At 56.6% G+C, this 15,199-nt stretch overlaps 1 protein-coding gene across 1 annotated transcript; it reads right to left on the reverse strand.

Annotated features, from left to right (window-relative positions):
* Window positions 1-4,740: 4,740 nt before the first annotated feature.
* LOC128980063 (keratin, type II cytoskeletal 5-like) lies at window positions 4,741-11,715 on the reverse strand. The gene is made up of 9 exons (XM_054398503.1): window positions 11,029-11,715; window positions 9,342-9,562; window positions 7,627-7,687; window positions 7,085-7,180; window positions 6,808-6,972; window positions 6,593-6,718; window positions 5,585-5,805; window positions 5,417-5,451; window positions 4,741-5,174 (listed from the first exon to the last, which is right to left on the reverse strand). Exons 1-9 carry the CDS (start codon window positions 11,713-11,715, stop codon window positions 4,741-4,743), a joined length of 2,046 nt encoding a protein of 681 aa, XP_054254478.1.
* Window positions 11,716-15,199: the final 3,484 nt, after the last annotated feature.

Here is a 15,199-nt window from a genome sequence, read left to right on the forward strand (position 1 = left end):
CTCAAGTCCCCAAATCATCCTCCTGGCTCTCCCTTGGATTCTCTCCAGCAGTTCTCTGTCTCTCTTGACCTGGGGAGCCCCAAACTGGACACAGGATTGCAGCTGTGCTCTCACCTGGCTTGTGCAAGGTTGCTTGGAGGGAAGCTGTTGCAAGGTGGAGGCTAGGGTTTAGCAGCACCCAATGGGGGCTTCAGCCCCAGGGCTGCCAGCTCTGGGAGCAGACTTGTGTCCTGTTGGGAAAGGTGGGGGCTGAGGTAGGTTTGAGTGTTGGCTCAGTGGTTTGGATTTGTTTTGGGAAAGGGAGCTAAGGGATAATGGAATTGTAGGAGCCAAGGTGAGTTGAGATGAGATTGAGGGCTGGGGCTGGGCCAGAGAAGGGCAAAGGGAGCTGGGGAAGGGTCTGGAGAAGAGGGCTGGGGAGGAGCAGCTGAGGGAGCTGGGGGGGTTGAGGCTGGGGGAGAGGAGGCTGAGGGGAGACCTTCTGGCTCCCTGCAAGTGCCTGAGAGGAGGCTGGAGCCAGGGGGGGTTGTGCCAAGGGCCAGGACAAGAGGAGATGGCCTCAGGGTGCCCCAGGGCAGGTTCAGGTTGGCCATGAGGAGAAACTTCTCCCCTGGAAGGCTTCCCAAAGCCTGTCCCAGGCTGCCCAGGGAGGTGGTGGTGGAGTCCCCATGCCTGGAGTTGTTCCAGAACCCTGTGGCCATGGCTCTTGAGGACATTAGTTATCTTTGGCTTCCAAAGGCAGCAGGTAAACAAATCCCTGTTACCAAAACACCTGGAATTTCCAGATGATGTTGCTGCAAGAGCTATAAAAGAGCTATTCAAAAGGTGCTTGAAACATTTGCTCTTCATTTGAATCTCCCTGTCAGGCTCAGGGTTCAAAGCTCCCTCTGAAGTGGGATCTTTATCACCTCTTTTTTTTTTTTTCCATCCCCAGATTCCTGCACTGAAGCAGCAGTTTCCAACATCATCCCTGTCTCTCCAAGATCTTCCATCAAGGGGAGTTCACCCTCTTTCCATCCAGCTCCTTCCCACCCCCTTCTCTACTCTGCTGAGATCATCCAGTTGGAATTTCTTTCTGAAACAGCCTCTTGATCTTGGGCTCTTGGATGAGCCCTCCCCCAGGAGCTTCCATCCCCATCAGTCATGCTTCAGGCAGGAGAGCTGAAGACCTCTTCTGTGTCCATGAAGAGCTGGGCACAAGAGGTTCCAAATCCCTTCCCTCAGCCCCAAAACCTTCTGGGCACTGGGTTCTGCCCTTTTGCTCAGAGCTCACAAATTCCTTCCCTCAATCCAAAATGCTCCTGGGCACTGGGTTCTGCCCTTGTGCCAGGAGGGTTGCCCAGAGGTCACAAATCCTTTCCCTCAGCCCCAAACCCTTCTGGGCACTGGGTTCTGCCCTTGTGCCAGGAGAGTAGCCCAGAGGTTCCAAATCCCTTCCCTCAGTCTAAACACTTCTAGGCACTGGGTTCTGCCCTTGTGCCAGGAGGGTAGCCCAGAGGTTCCAAATCCCTTCCCTCAACCCCAAACCCTTCTAGGCACTGGGTTCTGCCCCTGTGCAGGGAGGATAGCCCAGGAGTTCCAAATCCCTTCTGGACACTGCCTTCTGCCCCTGTGCCAGGAGATACTCCCAGAGGTTCCAAATCCCCTCCCTCAACCCCAAACCATTCTGGGCACTGGGTTCTGCCCCTGTGCAGGGAGGATAGCCCAGGGGTTCCAAATCCCTTCTGGACACTGGCTTCTGCCCTTGTGCCACGAGATATTCCCAGAGGATCCAAATCCTCTCCCTCAAACCCAAACCCTTCTGGAGAGTGGATTCTGCCCTTGTGCCCTGAGGGTTGCCCAGCTTGGTGATGTTTAATTGCCAGGGAGAGTGGCAGTGCAGGGCAGAGAGATGAAAGCTGAACCAAAAGAGGTTCTCAGAATCAGCTACGTGAGCAAAAACCCAGCAGAGCTTAATCCCAGGCAGGCAGCTCCAGGGGATCTGCTGCATCTCCTGGCTTGTTCCTGTTGGTGTGCTTCCAACCACTGTTTGTTCCGTCTGGGAACTTGAAAGAGCCTGAGCAGAAGAGGTTTGGAGGTGTTTGGTTTTGTTTTTGGTTTTTGGTTTTTTTTTTTTTCTGTGGGGGAGGTTGTTTTGTACCGATTTTATTTATTTTTCGTTTCTCGTTGCGATCGACAGCGGCAGCCAAGAGCTCACCGCCAGCAGCTCCTGTCGCTGCTGGTTGATTGCCAGCAGCCTTGAGTCACTCCGCGGCGCTTTGAGGGGAGCTATCGGGAAGGGCTGCTCCTGGGATGGGCTTGCTGCTTGCCAGGCACCTTCCCGACGGAAGGGAGGGTGGCTGGGCGGTAGCAAGGGGGTGCTCTAGCCCCGGGAGTGGAGATGTGGGAACCTGCCGGGTACTGGAAACTCAGAGGTTTGCAAGGAAGGAAAGGAAGGAAGAAAGGAAACAAAGGAAGAAAGAAGGAAAGAAAGAAAGGAAGAAGGAAAGAAGAAGAAGAAGGAAAGAAGAAAAGAAAGGAAGAAGAAGAAAAGAAAGGAGAAAGAAGAAAGAAAGAAGAAGAAGAAAGAAGAAAAGAAGGAAGAAGAAAAAGAAAGGAAGAAAGAAGAAAGAAAGAAGAAAGAAGAAGAAGAAAGAAAGGAAGAAAGAAGAAAAGAAAGGAAGAAAGAAGAAAAGAAAGAAGAAAGGAAGAAAGAAGAAAAGAAAGAAGAAAGAAAAGAAGAAAAGAAAGGAAGAAAGAAGATAAGAAAGAAGAAAGGAAGAAAGAAGAAAGAAGAAAGGAAGAAAGAAGAAAAAAGGAAGAAAGAAGATAAGAAAGAAGAAAGGAAGAAAGAAGAAAAGAAAGGAAGAAAGAAGATAAGAAAGGAAGAAAGAAGAAAAGAAAGAAGAAAGGAAGAAAGAAGAAAAGAAAGGAAGAAAGAAGAAAAGAAAGGAAGAAAGAAGAAAAGAAAGAAGAAAAGAAGAAAGAAAGGAAGGAAAGAAAGAAAGAAAGAAGGAAAGAAGGAAAGAAAGAAAAAGAATGAAAAAGAAAGAAAGAAAGAGAAAGAAAAATAACGAAAGAAAAATAAACGGAACCCAGGAGGTTTCAGCTCAACATGAGGCTGAGAGCCCTGGGGCTGTTGAGCCTGGAGAGGAGAAGGCTGAGAGGGGACCTTAACAATGTCTATAACCATCTGAGGGGTGGGGGGCAAGCAGAAGGGGCCAGGCTCTGCTCAGTGGTGCTCTGTGACAGGCCAAGGGGCAAGGGATAGAAGCTGGAGCCCAAGAGGTTGCAGCTGAGCAGGAGGAGAAACTTCTTTGGTGTGAGGCTGCTGGAGGCCTGGAGCAGGCTGCTCAGGGAGGTTGTGGAGTCTCCTGGTGTGGAGAGCTTCCAGCACCCCCTGGATGTGCTCCTGTGTGCCCTGCCTTGGGTGCCCCTGCTGGAGCAGAGGGCTTGGACTGGATGCTCTCCTTCCATTCCATGATCCCATGAAAACTGCCCCCACACTCCCATGCTCAGAAGCATCAATCCCTCCTTTCCTTCAGGAGAAAGCATCAACAGCATTGCTGTGGTTGTCCCTCTCTGCTTGGCACTGGTGAGGCCACAACAGGAGTGCTGGGGGCAGGTGTGGGTCCCTCACCCCAAGAAAGATATGGAGGGGCTGGAGTAGGGCTGGAGAAGAGCAACCAGGCAGGTGGAGGGCCTTGAACACAGCTCCTGTGAGGAGCAGCTGAGGGACCTGGGGTTGTTTTGTCTTCAGAAGAGGAGGCTGAAGAGAGACCTCATCACCCTCTACAACTCCCTCAAAGGAGACTGGAGCCAGGTGGGGGCTGGGCTCTTGTGCCAAGGGACAAGGGACAGGACAAAAGGAGATGGCCTCAAGCTGCACTAAGGGAGGTTCAGGTTGGCCATGAGGAAGAATTTCTTCCCAGCAAGGGTTACCAGGCTGCCCAGGGAGGTGGTGGAGTCCCCATCACTGGAGGGGTTCCAGACCCACCTGGCTGTGGTGCTGAGGGCTGTGGTGCTGAGGGCTGTGGTGCAGTGCTGGTGGCTCAGCAGCAGTGGTGGTGGTGGTTGGGAGCTGTGGGTGAGTGGCTGGGCTGGCTGATCTCCAAGGGCTCTTCCAAGCCCAGCAGTTGCATGGTTCCAGGGTTCTGAGGAACCCCAACACTAACACCACAGGGGCTGTGCTGGCAGAGAAGATGAATCAGTTCTGCCAGCAGAAGGGTGGGGATTGGCTTTCCTCCTCCTGCAGATGTGAGCTGGCAGATGTTTGGCAGGTCCCTGTGGGTGGAGGCCAAGCAGAACCTTGCCTTTGACTTCCAAAGAGCTATGCAAAGTCACACCTGGGAACCAGAGCCCAGGCTGCAAATGTCTTAATTAGAGCAGAGAGAAAGGACTCATCCAGCAGGCACTCATTAGCTCCCCAGCCCTTCTAGGAGAGGTTGCTGCAGACAGCATTAATTACCTGCAAAGGGTTTAGAGGAGAAAACCAAATGCTGGTTGAGGCTCCCAAAGCAGCAAAACTCCTGCCCAGTCTCTCAGCCCCACACAGTTTCCTCTCTTGACTTCTGTCTCTTACTCCTGGGGTGGGCACTCAGGGAGGTCTGCTCAATAGCTGCTCCTCTGCTTTGCTTGAGCTGCGGGCCAGATGCTGAAGGTGCAAGGAGCCAGGGCAGAGGGAGGTGGAGGGGTTTTGGGGTGAGGGTGATACAGGGGTGCTGCAGGAGGGATGGCTTTGGGGAGGGCCTGGTGCTGGCTTTATTCAGGCTGGGCAGCGTTCTTCAGGCTTTGGCTTTTGATGCTCTTTTTGCTGGAGGAGGTTTTGGAGACGATTTTCACACCTGGGTTGGTGCCTTTTGAGCTTCCAGAGCTGAAATTCCCTCCGCTGGTGCTCAGGCTGCTGCCACCACCTCCACCATAGCCCAGGCCACTGCCTCCTCCGAATCCACCTCCGAGACCACTGCCGCCCCCGAGGCCAAGTCCTCCTCCACTTCCAAGGATGTAGCCTCCTCCACCTCCTCCTCCTCCAAGGCCAAAACTGCTTCCACCTCCTCCTCCAAGGCCAAAACTGCTTCCACCTCCTCCTCCAAGGCCAAAACTGCTTCCACCACCTCCTCCACTTAGACTCAGTCCACCAAATCCTCCTCCTAAGCCAGCTCCACCAGCCATGCCTGAGCTGGAGCTGATGACAGCTGCAAGAAAAAGCAACCAGAGGGTTGGACATCTGTTGGGTGGTCACCCAGCTCCAGAAAGCACCACAGCAGGGCTGGGACCCATAGCAGCACTTGACCCCATCCTCTGCCCCTTGTGAAGCCACTCATGGTGCTGGAGGGGTCTGAACATCTTCTGTGGGACCAGCCCTCCCTTTTCCCCAGGCTGCTCCCAGCCTCTGCTCCCAGAGGTCCCAAAGCAAGACAAGCCCCAAGATACTTACAGTAGCTGATGGGGTTGAGTCCCTCTCCACTCAGCCTGTTGGAGGGCAGAGAAAAGGGCAGGTTAGAGCAGAAGGAAGGATGTGGGCAGGGGGAGCAGCAGCTGACAGGGGCAGCAGCAGCTGGCAGGGGCAAGAGGACAGTTAGTGCTGCAGGGCTTCTGCTCCCACCTGCTCTCCTCCCCCTCCAGCAGCTTCCTGTAGGTTGCAATCTCGATGTCCAGGGCCAGCTTGACGTTCATCAGCTCCTGGTACTCCCTCAGCTGCCTGGTCATGTCAGCTTTGGCTTTCTGCAGGGCATCCTCCAGCTCAATCATCTTCGCCTTGGCATCCTTGAGGGCCAGCTCCCCGCGCTCCTCCGAGTCGCTGATGGCAGTCTGCAGGGTGGCACACTGCAAGGGGAGGGGTTGGGAGTCCTGAGAGCTGCTTGGCTTCGTGGGGAAGAGTCACCCAAGGAAGAAAAGCACTCTGGTTGGGGCACCCGAGGTCATTCACCCACAGATAGCCCTGCTGCAGGGCACAGCTGCAAGGCTGGGGGCAGGGTTGGGCTCCTGAGGGCCAGAAGGACTTTGAGGGCTGGAGCAGGGCCAGGGAAGGGCAAAGGGAGCTGGGGAAGGGTCTGGAGCAGAGGGCTGGGGAGGAGCAGCTGAGGGAGCTGGGGGGGTTGAGGCTGGGGGAGAGGAGGCTGAGGGGAGACCTTCTGGCTCTCTGCAAGTGCCTGAGAGGAGGCTGGAGCCAGGGGGGGGTTGGGCTTTTGGGACAAGGGCCAAGGACCAGGACAAGAGGAGATGGCCTCAAGCTGCCCCAGGGCAGGTTCAGGTTGGCCCTGAGGAACAATTTCTGTGCTGCAAGAGTGGTCAGGGCCTGTCCCAGGCTGCCCAGGGAAGTGGTAGTGGAGTCCCCATGCCCTGTGGCTATGGCTCTTGTGGGCATGGTTTGGTGGCCATGGTGGGGTTGGGTTTCTGACTGGACTGGATGATCTCAGAGACCTTATCCAACCCAAACAATTCCCTGCTCCTATGAAATTCCATCCTGGCTTCGCCACCTGCTACAGCCTGGTGACCTCTTCAGGAGTGAATACACCACCTTGAACGCTGTGTTAGCCAAAGTCCCTGAGCAGCACAGCAGAGCTGTGGTGGTGAGAGGGCAGAGCAGGGCTCCTCCCTCTTTCCTCCCTACCTGGTTCCTGGCGTTCTCGATCTCGGAGCGGATCCTCTGGATCAAGCGATTGAGCTCCGAGATCTCCCCCTTGGTGTTGCGCAGGTCGTCCCCATGCCTGCCAGCCGTGGCCTGCAGCTCCTCAAACTGGGGAGGGGGAAGAAGGAAGAGTCAACCCCCTGAGGTGTCCCAGGGTAGCCCAGAGGTGCTGCCAGAGCAGGCAGGGATCTGCTCACCTTGGTTTGGTACCAAGCCTCCGCCTCAGCCCTGCTCCTGTTGGCGATGTCCTCGTACTGAGCTTTGACCTCGGCGATGATGCTGCTGAGGTCCAGGTCCCGGTTGTTGTCCATGGAGAGGATGACAGCAGTGTCTGACACCTGGGCACTGAGCTGTGCCAGCTCCTGCAAGGAAGCACCACGAGACCCCCAACCAGCTCCACCTCCCTGCTCAGACAGTGGTCACCCTCCAGGGGGTGAGAGCAGGACAGAAGTCGTGGGGGGAGGGAGTCTGTACCGCGTCGTAGAGGGCTCGGAGGAAGCTGAGCTCATCGGTCAGGGCATCCACCTTGGCCTCCAGCTCCACCTTATTCATGTAAGCAGCATCCACGTCCTGCAAAGGAGCAAGCAGAGGGCCACCTGCAGCACCTGGGCCCTCCAGGGAAGAGCCTGGAGGGAGAGGTTGGTTCCTCTCACTGCTGCCTGGCTGCAGAAGCTCTGCTTGGCACATCCCACCCAGAGGGCACCCAGAGGGCATCCCTTGGCCATGGAACTTTGAGAGTGGGTGAGGAGGGAGGTGGAGGTCGTTTGGCTTTGCTGCTGCTGGGGTTCCTGGCACCATTGACCATCCTTGGTCTGTGTTATGGGATGGGAGTGGGATAAGAACTCAACTCCATCCTCCAAGCTCCTCCGTTCTTTCCCTCCCCCAAACCATCCTCCAGGTGCCAACTTCTAAAGGGGGAAGATGCAACTCCATTGGGATCTCCCATCCTCTAGGACATTCCCAGGCTGTGGAATGTGCAGGGGCAGGGTTAGCTCAGCACCTCCTGTCTCACCTACCTTCTTCAGCACCACAAACTCATTCTCTGCTGCCGTGCGCCGGTTGATTTCCTCCTCGTACCTGCAGGGACAGGGGGAAGGACCTGCTGGGTCACACCTCCTGCAGGTAGGACTTCAGGGGTGTCTAGGCTGGGGATGGTGCTTCCAAATCCACCAGCTGGTGTCTGTGAGAATCCTCATTCTCAAAGGGTTGGAATGGCAGCGTGAGATAATGCAGGGGCAACAAGGAGGAGGAAGCTGCTTGAGACTCACAGAGTCCTGGAGTGGCTCAGGTTGGAAGGGAACTCAGAGCTCATCTCCTCCAGCCTCCCCTCCATGCCCAGGGACAGCTCTCAACCAGACTCAGCTGCTCAGGGCCTCATCCAGCCTGGTCCTGAGCACCCCCAGGCAGGAGGCAGCCACAGCCTCCCTGGGCAGCCTGTGCCAGAGTCTCAGCAGCCTCCTGCTGAAGAACTTCTCCCTCAGCTCCACTCCAAGGCTGCTCTGCCTCAGCTCCAAACCCTTCCCCCTTGGCCTGGCTCCAGCCCCCCTCAGCAAAAGGCTCTCTGCAGCCTCCCTGCAGGATCCCTTCAGGCTCTGGCAGGCAGCTCTGAGGTGCCCCTGGAGCCTTCTCCTCTGCAGGCTGCACCCCCCCAGCTCCCTCAGCCTGGCCTCCCAGCAGAGCTGCTCCAGCCCTGCCAGCATCTCTGTGGCCTCCTCTGGCCTCCCTCCAGCAGCTCTGTGTCCTTCTCCTGCTGGGACAGCAGAACTGGAGGCATCTTAGATGATTTTCCTGAGGACAGGCTGAGGGAGTTGGAGCTTTTCAGTCTGGAGAGGAGAAGGCTCCCAGGAGATCTTATTGTGGTCTTCCACGATCTGAAGGGGGCTCCAGGAAAGCTGGGGAGGGACTTTTGAGGGTGTCAGGAAGGGATAGGACCAGGGGGGGATGGAGCAAAACTAGAAGTGGGGAGATTCAGATTGGATGTTAGGAAGAAATCCTTCCCCAGGAGGGTGGTGAGAGCCTGGCACAGGTTGCCCAGGGAGGTGGTGGTGGAAGCCTCATCCCTGGAGGTGTTCAAGGCCAGGCTGGAGGTGGCTGTGAGCAACCTGCTGTGGGGTGAGGTGTCCCTGGGCATGGCAGGGGAGTTGGAACTGGAAGATCCTTGGGGTCCCTTCCAACCCTGACAGTTCTAGAGGTGTTTGCCTTCCATCTGAGGGAGTTCAACTCTCCTGCCTACTGCTGAGCTCAACCATTTGCATCCAATTTCAGCCCAGGGCTCCTGGCTTGTTCTCTGGGTCAGTCTCAGAACAGGAAGAGCCCAACCTAGGAGGAGGCTTCTGAGCTTGAAGGGCTTAGAAGGAGGCTTCTGAGCTTGAAGGGCTTAGAAGGAGACCTCTGAGCTTGAAGGGCTTAGAAGGAGACCTCTGAGCTTGAAGGGCTTAGAAGGAGACCTCTGAGCTTGAAGGGCTTAGAAGGGAACTTCTAAGCTTGAAAGATTTGGAAGGGAACTTCTAAGCTTGAAGGACCTAGAAGGAGACTTCTAGGCCTGAAGGACCAAGAACGAAACTTCAAAGCTTGAAAGATTTGAAGGAAACTTCTCAGCTTGAAGGATTTTAGGATGTTAGGAAGGAGCTCTTCACCATGGGGGTGGGGAGACCCTGGAACACTGAGCTCAACCATTTGCACCCAGTTTCAGCCCTGGGCTTCCTGGCTGTGCTGCTGGCAGGGCACTCACTTGTTCTTGAAGTCCTCCACGAGGTCCTGCATGTTCTTCAGCTCCCCATCCATGCGTCCCCTCTCGTTGAGCAGGTTGGCCAACTGCCTCTTCAGGTTGTTGATGTAAGCCTCAAAGAGTGGGTCCAGGTTGTTTTTGCCTGCAGTGTTTTTCTGCCCCTGCTCTTGCAGCAGGGTCCATTTGGTCTCAAGCACTTTGTTCTGCTGCTCCAAGAAGCGAACCTGAGCAGTGGGAGGCAGAAGAGGCTTAGCAGGAGATCCCTCTGAGCACGCTGCTGGCCAGTCAGCAGCAGCTGGGGCTGAGGGACAACACAACCCACAGAACCCTCCAGTGGTTTGGGTTGGAAGGGACCTCCAAGGTCATCTAGTTCCAACCCCTTCCCATCCTGGGCAGGGAATCCTTCCAAAGAAGTGCAGGGGGTTGGACTCAGTGAGCTTTGGAGGTCCCTTCCAAGCCAAACCATTCTGGCATTCCATGAACCCAAGGAAATCCCAAATCACTCCAGCTATGGATATTCTCCAGACTGTCCAGGGCTGTGTCAGCTTCAAGCAGAAGCTGTCCTCAGTGGAGAGTTCTCTTCAGAAGACAACTCAATTTATCAAGCCAGTGAGCAATGGTTAGGAGATGTGGCTTCAGCTCTTCCATCTCCTGCCCTCTTTACCATCCTTTGGCTTTGCTTTCCCTGCAAGAGGTCTTGAGCTGCCTTCATGGAAGCTCTGAGCTCTGCAGGTTAAAAGGCAGCACTTCCTCCACAGAATCACAGCATGGAAGGGACCTCTGGAGAGCATCCAGTCCAAGCCCTCTGCTCCAGCAGGGGCACCCAGGGCAGGGCACACAGGAGCACATCCAGGGGGTGCTGGAAGCTCTCCACACCAGAAGACTCCACAACCTCTCTGGGCAGCCTGCTCCAGGCCTCCAGCAGCCTCACACCGAACAACTTTCTCCTCCTGCTCAGCTGCAACCTCCTGAGCTCCAGCTTCTATCCCTTGCCCCTTGGCCTGTCACAGAGCACCACTGAGCAGAGCCTGGCCCCTTCTGCTTGCCCCCCACCCCTCAGGTGTTTATAGACATTGTTAAAGTTCCCTCTCAGCCTTCTTCCCTCCAGGCTCAACAGTCCCAGGGCTCTCAGCCTTTTCTCCTCACAGATTTTCCAGTCCCTTCAGCATCCTCATAGCCTCTGTTGGACTCTCTCCAGTAGTTCCCTGTCCTTCTCGAGCTGGGGAGCCCAGAACTGGACACAGTTTTCCAGCTGTGGACAGAGCAGAGTGGGAAGAGAACCTCCCCAGACCTGCGGTCCCTAGAGCTTTCTCACATTTACCCAAGCAAAAGCCAAGGAAGGGCTGAAGTTGAGTCAGTCAAAGGACTTCATCTGGCAGAGAGGAAGGCAGAAAGGTCTAAGACAGCTTCTGAGCTAGCCCACAGAGAGCTGGGGCAAGGCCCTGAGGCTGCCTTGCTCCAGTGGAGCTGATTTCTCCCATTTCTCAGGCACAAAACCTGGATCTAAGCCTCTCCTGGTTAGCTTCCAGCTGAGCTTTCTGCCCTCTAAGCCTCCAGAACATTCTGTTGTGAGGAAGGCCTGCAGCCAGGAGGCAGGCAACAGCTGGCAGAGCTGGGAAGCTCTCCTTTTGGAGCTGCAGGGCTCTTGCTGCCCCTCTGCTGAGGTCCTCAGCACCTGGTGCAGTCTCACCTTGTCAATGAAAGAGGCAAACTTATTGTTGAGGCTCTTGATCTGCTCCTTCTCATCCTTCCGCACCTGCTGGAGGCTTGGATCGATCTCCAGGTTCAGTGGTGCCAGGAGGCTCTGGTTGACAGTCACCTCTTGGATTGTCCCAACCCCATGGGGGCTGCCACCAAACCCTGCTGGGCTCCTGCTGGCCCCCAGCCCCCCGCTGAAGCTTCCCAGCCCCCCGAAGCCAAACCCTCCACCGCCTCCTGGTCCGCCACCGAAGCTGAGCCCCCCGGCACCTCCACCAAAGCCAAGCCCTCCACCACCTCCACCAAAGCCAAGCCCTCCACCACCTCCACCACCCAGCCCAAGCCCAAGAGTGCCAGCAGCTCCCCCCGCCCCAATCCCACAGCTACCACCAGCACCTCCAAGAGCAGAGGCAGCTCCGCTCCCGAAGGCGGCGCGGAAGCTGCTGCCGACACCGAAGGAGATCCTCTTGCTACCACCGAGGTTGTAGAGGCTCCTGCTGCCAAACCCACCGGCACCACCCCCTCCAATGAGCCTTCCAAACCCACCTCCCCCTCCCCCAGCCCGTGCCACGGTGACGGAGCTGAAGCCAGCCCTGCTGCTGCAGGGGACGATGGCTGAGGCGGTGCTGTAGGACCTGCCCCCGCCGCTGGCTCTCACGCTGGAGCTTTGCCTGATCATCACGGCAGGAGGTAAGAGCCCAGCACCGGGGAGAGGCAGCAAGCAGAGAGTGTGAGCTCTCTGCTGGCAGGCAGCTGGGGAAGGCCTTTTTATCCCTCTGGAGAGCTGGGCTTGGTTGCATGGAAGTCCAGCGATCAATTTGGTGCCCTGATGGTTTTGACGTGCCAGGCAGGCAGCTGTCTGCCCGAGACTCAGTTGCACCCTGATGGCCCTGGGGCACACCTCTGGGAGCTGGTGAAGAGCTGCTCAGCTAGAAGAGTTATCTAATGCCTGGGCTTGGGCAGGGGCAGCTCAGCCTCCCAGGGCTTGGGCAGGGGCAGCTCAGCCTCCCAGGGCTTGCAGAGTGAGAAAGAGGAGAAATAAAAAGAGGTGGGAAAAGGAGAAGTTGCTGCTCAAGTCCCTCCAGTACTACTGAGAGGATGCAGTGGTGCACCCCAGGGGGCCAGGACTGGAGCCAGTCCACCTTCAGCAATGACCTGGATGAGGGAGCAGGGTGGACCCTCAGCCAGTTTGCTGATGGCACCAAACTGGGAGGAGTGGCTGACACCCCTCAGGCTGAGCAGCCGCTCAGTGGGAGCTGGGCAGAGCTCAAGGGAAGCTCAGGAGGATCAACAAGGCCAAGGGGAGAGTCCTGCAGCTGGGGGAGGATCAACCTCCTGCACCAGGAGAGGTGGGGAGGGACCTGCTTGAGGGCAGCTCCATGCAGAAGGACCTGGGAGTCCTCCTGGTGGGCAAGGAGAACCCCATGGGACAGCAACCTGCCCAGGAGGGACTCAAGGGTCTGCTGGAGGCATTCAGAAGACTGTGGCCAGCAGGGCAAGGGAGGTTCTGCTGCTCCTCTGCTCTGCCCTGGTGTGACCACAGCTGGAGGTCTGGGTCCAGTTCTGGGCTCCTCAGTTCAAGAGGGAAAAGGAAGTGCTGGGGAGAGTCCAGGGGAGGCTGTGAGGATGCTGAGGGGCCTGCAGCAGCTCTGTGAGGAGCAAAGGCTGAGAGCCCTGGGGCTGAGAGCCTGCAGAAGAGCAGCCCCAGAGGGGAGCTGAGCAATGCCTACAAATATCTGCAGGGACACCTCCCACCAGCCCAGGCTGCTCAGGGCCTCATCCAGCCTGGTCCTGAACACCTCCAGGGAGGGGACAGCCACAGCCTCCCTGGGCAGCCTGTGCCAGGCTCTCCCCAGCCTCACTGCAAAGAATTTCTTCCTCCTCTCCTCTCTCCATCTCCCCTCTCCCAGCTCCAATCCATCCCTCCTCATCCTGCCACTCCCAGCCCTTGTCCCAAGTCCCTCCCCAGCTCTCCTGGAGCCTCTTCAGCTCCTGGAAGCTGCTCTGAGCTCTCCCTGCAGCCTTCTCCTCTTCTCCAAGCTCCACAGCCCCAACTCTCCCAGCCTGGCCCCACAGGGGAGGTTCTGCAGCCTCTCAGCCTCTTTCTGGCCTCTTCTGGCTTCTCCACAGCAGCTCCAGGTCCTTCCTGTGCTGGGGACCCCAGAGCTGGAGGCAGTGCTGCAGGTGAGGTCTGAGCAGAGCAGAGCAGAGCAGAGGGCAGGATCCCCTCCCTGTGCTGCTGACCATGTGCTCAATGAATTTTCAGCATGATCCAAGAAAGGTTTCCAGGGCAGGGGAATATTTTCTGGAGAAGACTGCCCAACTCCTTGGACCAGGGTTCTCTGCATGTTGACACAGAGATGTAATCAGCCTTGAGCTTCTTGCTCTTCCCAGCTGTGGTTTCTTCTCAAGACCTTTGAACCTTTCCATTCCCAACTGCTGCCAACAGCAAAGGTTTCACCAGCATGGAAAACTCTCCCACAACTGCTCCTCATTTTTAAAGCATTTTGGGTTGTTTTCAGCCTCTTGCTGTCCTGGTGGCCTTGCCCTTGCTGTGTGCATGACTGGAGCTCAAACTTATTTGCAGGACAGGACTCTGCATGCCCTCAAAATACCTTCACCTGCCACAGAGACACTAAGGAGGAGCTGAAAATCTCCCTGGCATCCTCTGGAAGGAAAAATGAAGCAGGTGGTTTGTGTTCCACTGAATGCAGGAGAGCAGGGAGCTGATTGTCCCTGGAGAAATGGTGCCAGGCAGGCTCAGGCTGCAGGGTTGGGTTGCTGAGAGTGGAGATTTGACTTGCTGAGTATTCTCCTCTCCCACCAGCCCAGGCTACTCAGAGTCATGGAATGGGTTGGGTTGGAAGAGAGCTCAAAGATCAGCCAGTTCCAACCTCCCGTCCATGCCCAGGGACAGCTCTCAACCAGACTCAGCTGCTCAGGGCCTCATCCAGCCTGGTCCTGAGCACCCCCAGGCAGGAGGCAGCCACAGCCTCCCTGGGCAGCCTGTGCCAGAGTCTCAGCAGCCTCCTGCTGAAGAACTTCTCCCTCAGCTCCACTCCAAGGCTGCTCTGCCTCAGCTCCAAACCCTTCCCCCTTGGCCTGGCTCCAGCCCCCCTCAGCAAAAGGCTCTCTGCAGCCTCCCTGCAGGATCCCTTCAGGCTCTGGCAGGCAGCTCTGAGGTGCCCCTGGAGCCTTCTCCTCTGCAGGCTGCACCCCCCCAGCTCCCTCAGCCTGGCCTCCCAGCAGAGCTGCTCCAGCCCTGCCAGCATCTCTGTGGCCTCCTCTGGCCTCCCTCCAGCAGCTCTGTGTCCTTCTCCTGCTGGGGACAGCAGAGCTGGAGGCAGGGTTGGAGGTGAGGGCTGAGCAGAGCATTGGCCAGGGGCAGAATCTCCTCTGCTGCCCTCTGCCCACACTCCTCTGGCTGCAGCCAGGGTTGGCTTCTGGGCTGCCTGAAGGCACTGCTGGCTCCTGGGGAGCTTCTCCTCCCCCAACCCCCTCAAGGCTTCAGAGGTGCTCTCAACCCAGAGAGGTTTTCTTCTCTTTGGAGAAAATGTTGGTCTGAACCTGCTTGGGATGTGACTTGGGACTCATCAGCATCTCCTGCCTGGATGCTTTGCATGGAATTCCCAGCCTGGGTGGGATGGGAACTGGAGGCTTTGTCTTCATGCTTGCCTGACCCCAGCAAAGGCAGCTTGGTCCTGAAGCTGCCAAACAGGTTTGGATCAGATGTCAGAGCTGAATGGAGGTAATGGGATTAAAGGTGGAGCTGCCAAGAAGCAAGAGGGAAGTTGGCAGCTCAGGCTCCCACACTCTTCTGCCTCCAGCCCACTGTCCACCAGGTATTTGAGGCTGGGTGAGACCTTCCCCAGCTCCTTCCTGCTCCACTTTGTTGTGTGGAGGAGATGAGGGCTGGGGGCTCCATCCCCAGGGGCAGAGGTGGCCCTTTTGCATCTCTCAGTTTGGATCAGCTCTGCTAAGCTTTGACCAAGGGACACACCCAGAGGGACACCAAGCTCCAAACTGCCACCCAACAACCTGCTCCTGGCTTTTTTTTTTTCTTTTTCTTTCTTTTCTTGCTCTCCAGAGTAGCCTGATCCACATCAATATCTCCAAGCAGGCTGCAGAAAACTTGAGTGTTGCAATTCTTGGGGTTGAGAAGG

This window comes from Indicator indicator, unplaced genomic scaffold, assembly GCF_027791375.1.
Source record: "Indicator indicator isolate 239-I01 unplaced genomic scaffold, UM_Iind_1.1 iindUn_scaffold_61, whole genome shotgun sequence".
NCBI classification, from domain to species: Eukaryota; Metazoa; Chordata; class Aves; order Piciformes; family Indicatoridae; genus Indicator; species Indicator indicator.

Bases quoted from the DNA above. Each gene is read 5' to 3' on its own strand.
- LOC128980063 (XM_054398503.1), bottom strand. From the start codon at position 11,715: ATGATCAGGCAAAGCTCCAGCGTGAGAGCCAGCGGCGGGGGCAGGTCC. The intron at 7,688-9,341 runs GTGAGTGCCCTG...CTGTCCCTGCAG, and splicing joins GTGGAGGACTTCAAGAACAA to GTACGAGGAGGAAATCAACC. The intron at 5,806-6,592 runs GTAGGGAGGAAA...CTCCCCTTGCAG, and splicing joins TCGAGAACGCCAGGAACCAG to TGTGCCACCCTGCAGACTGC.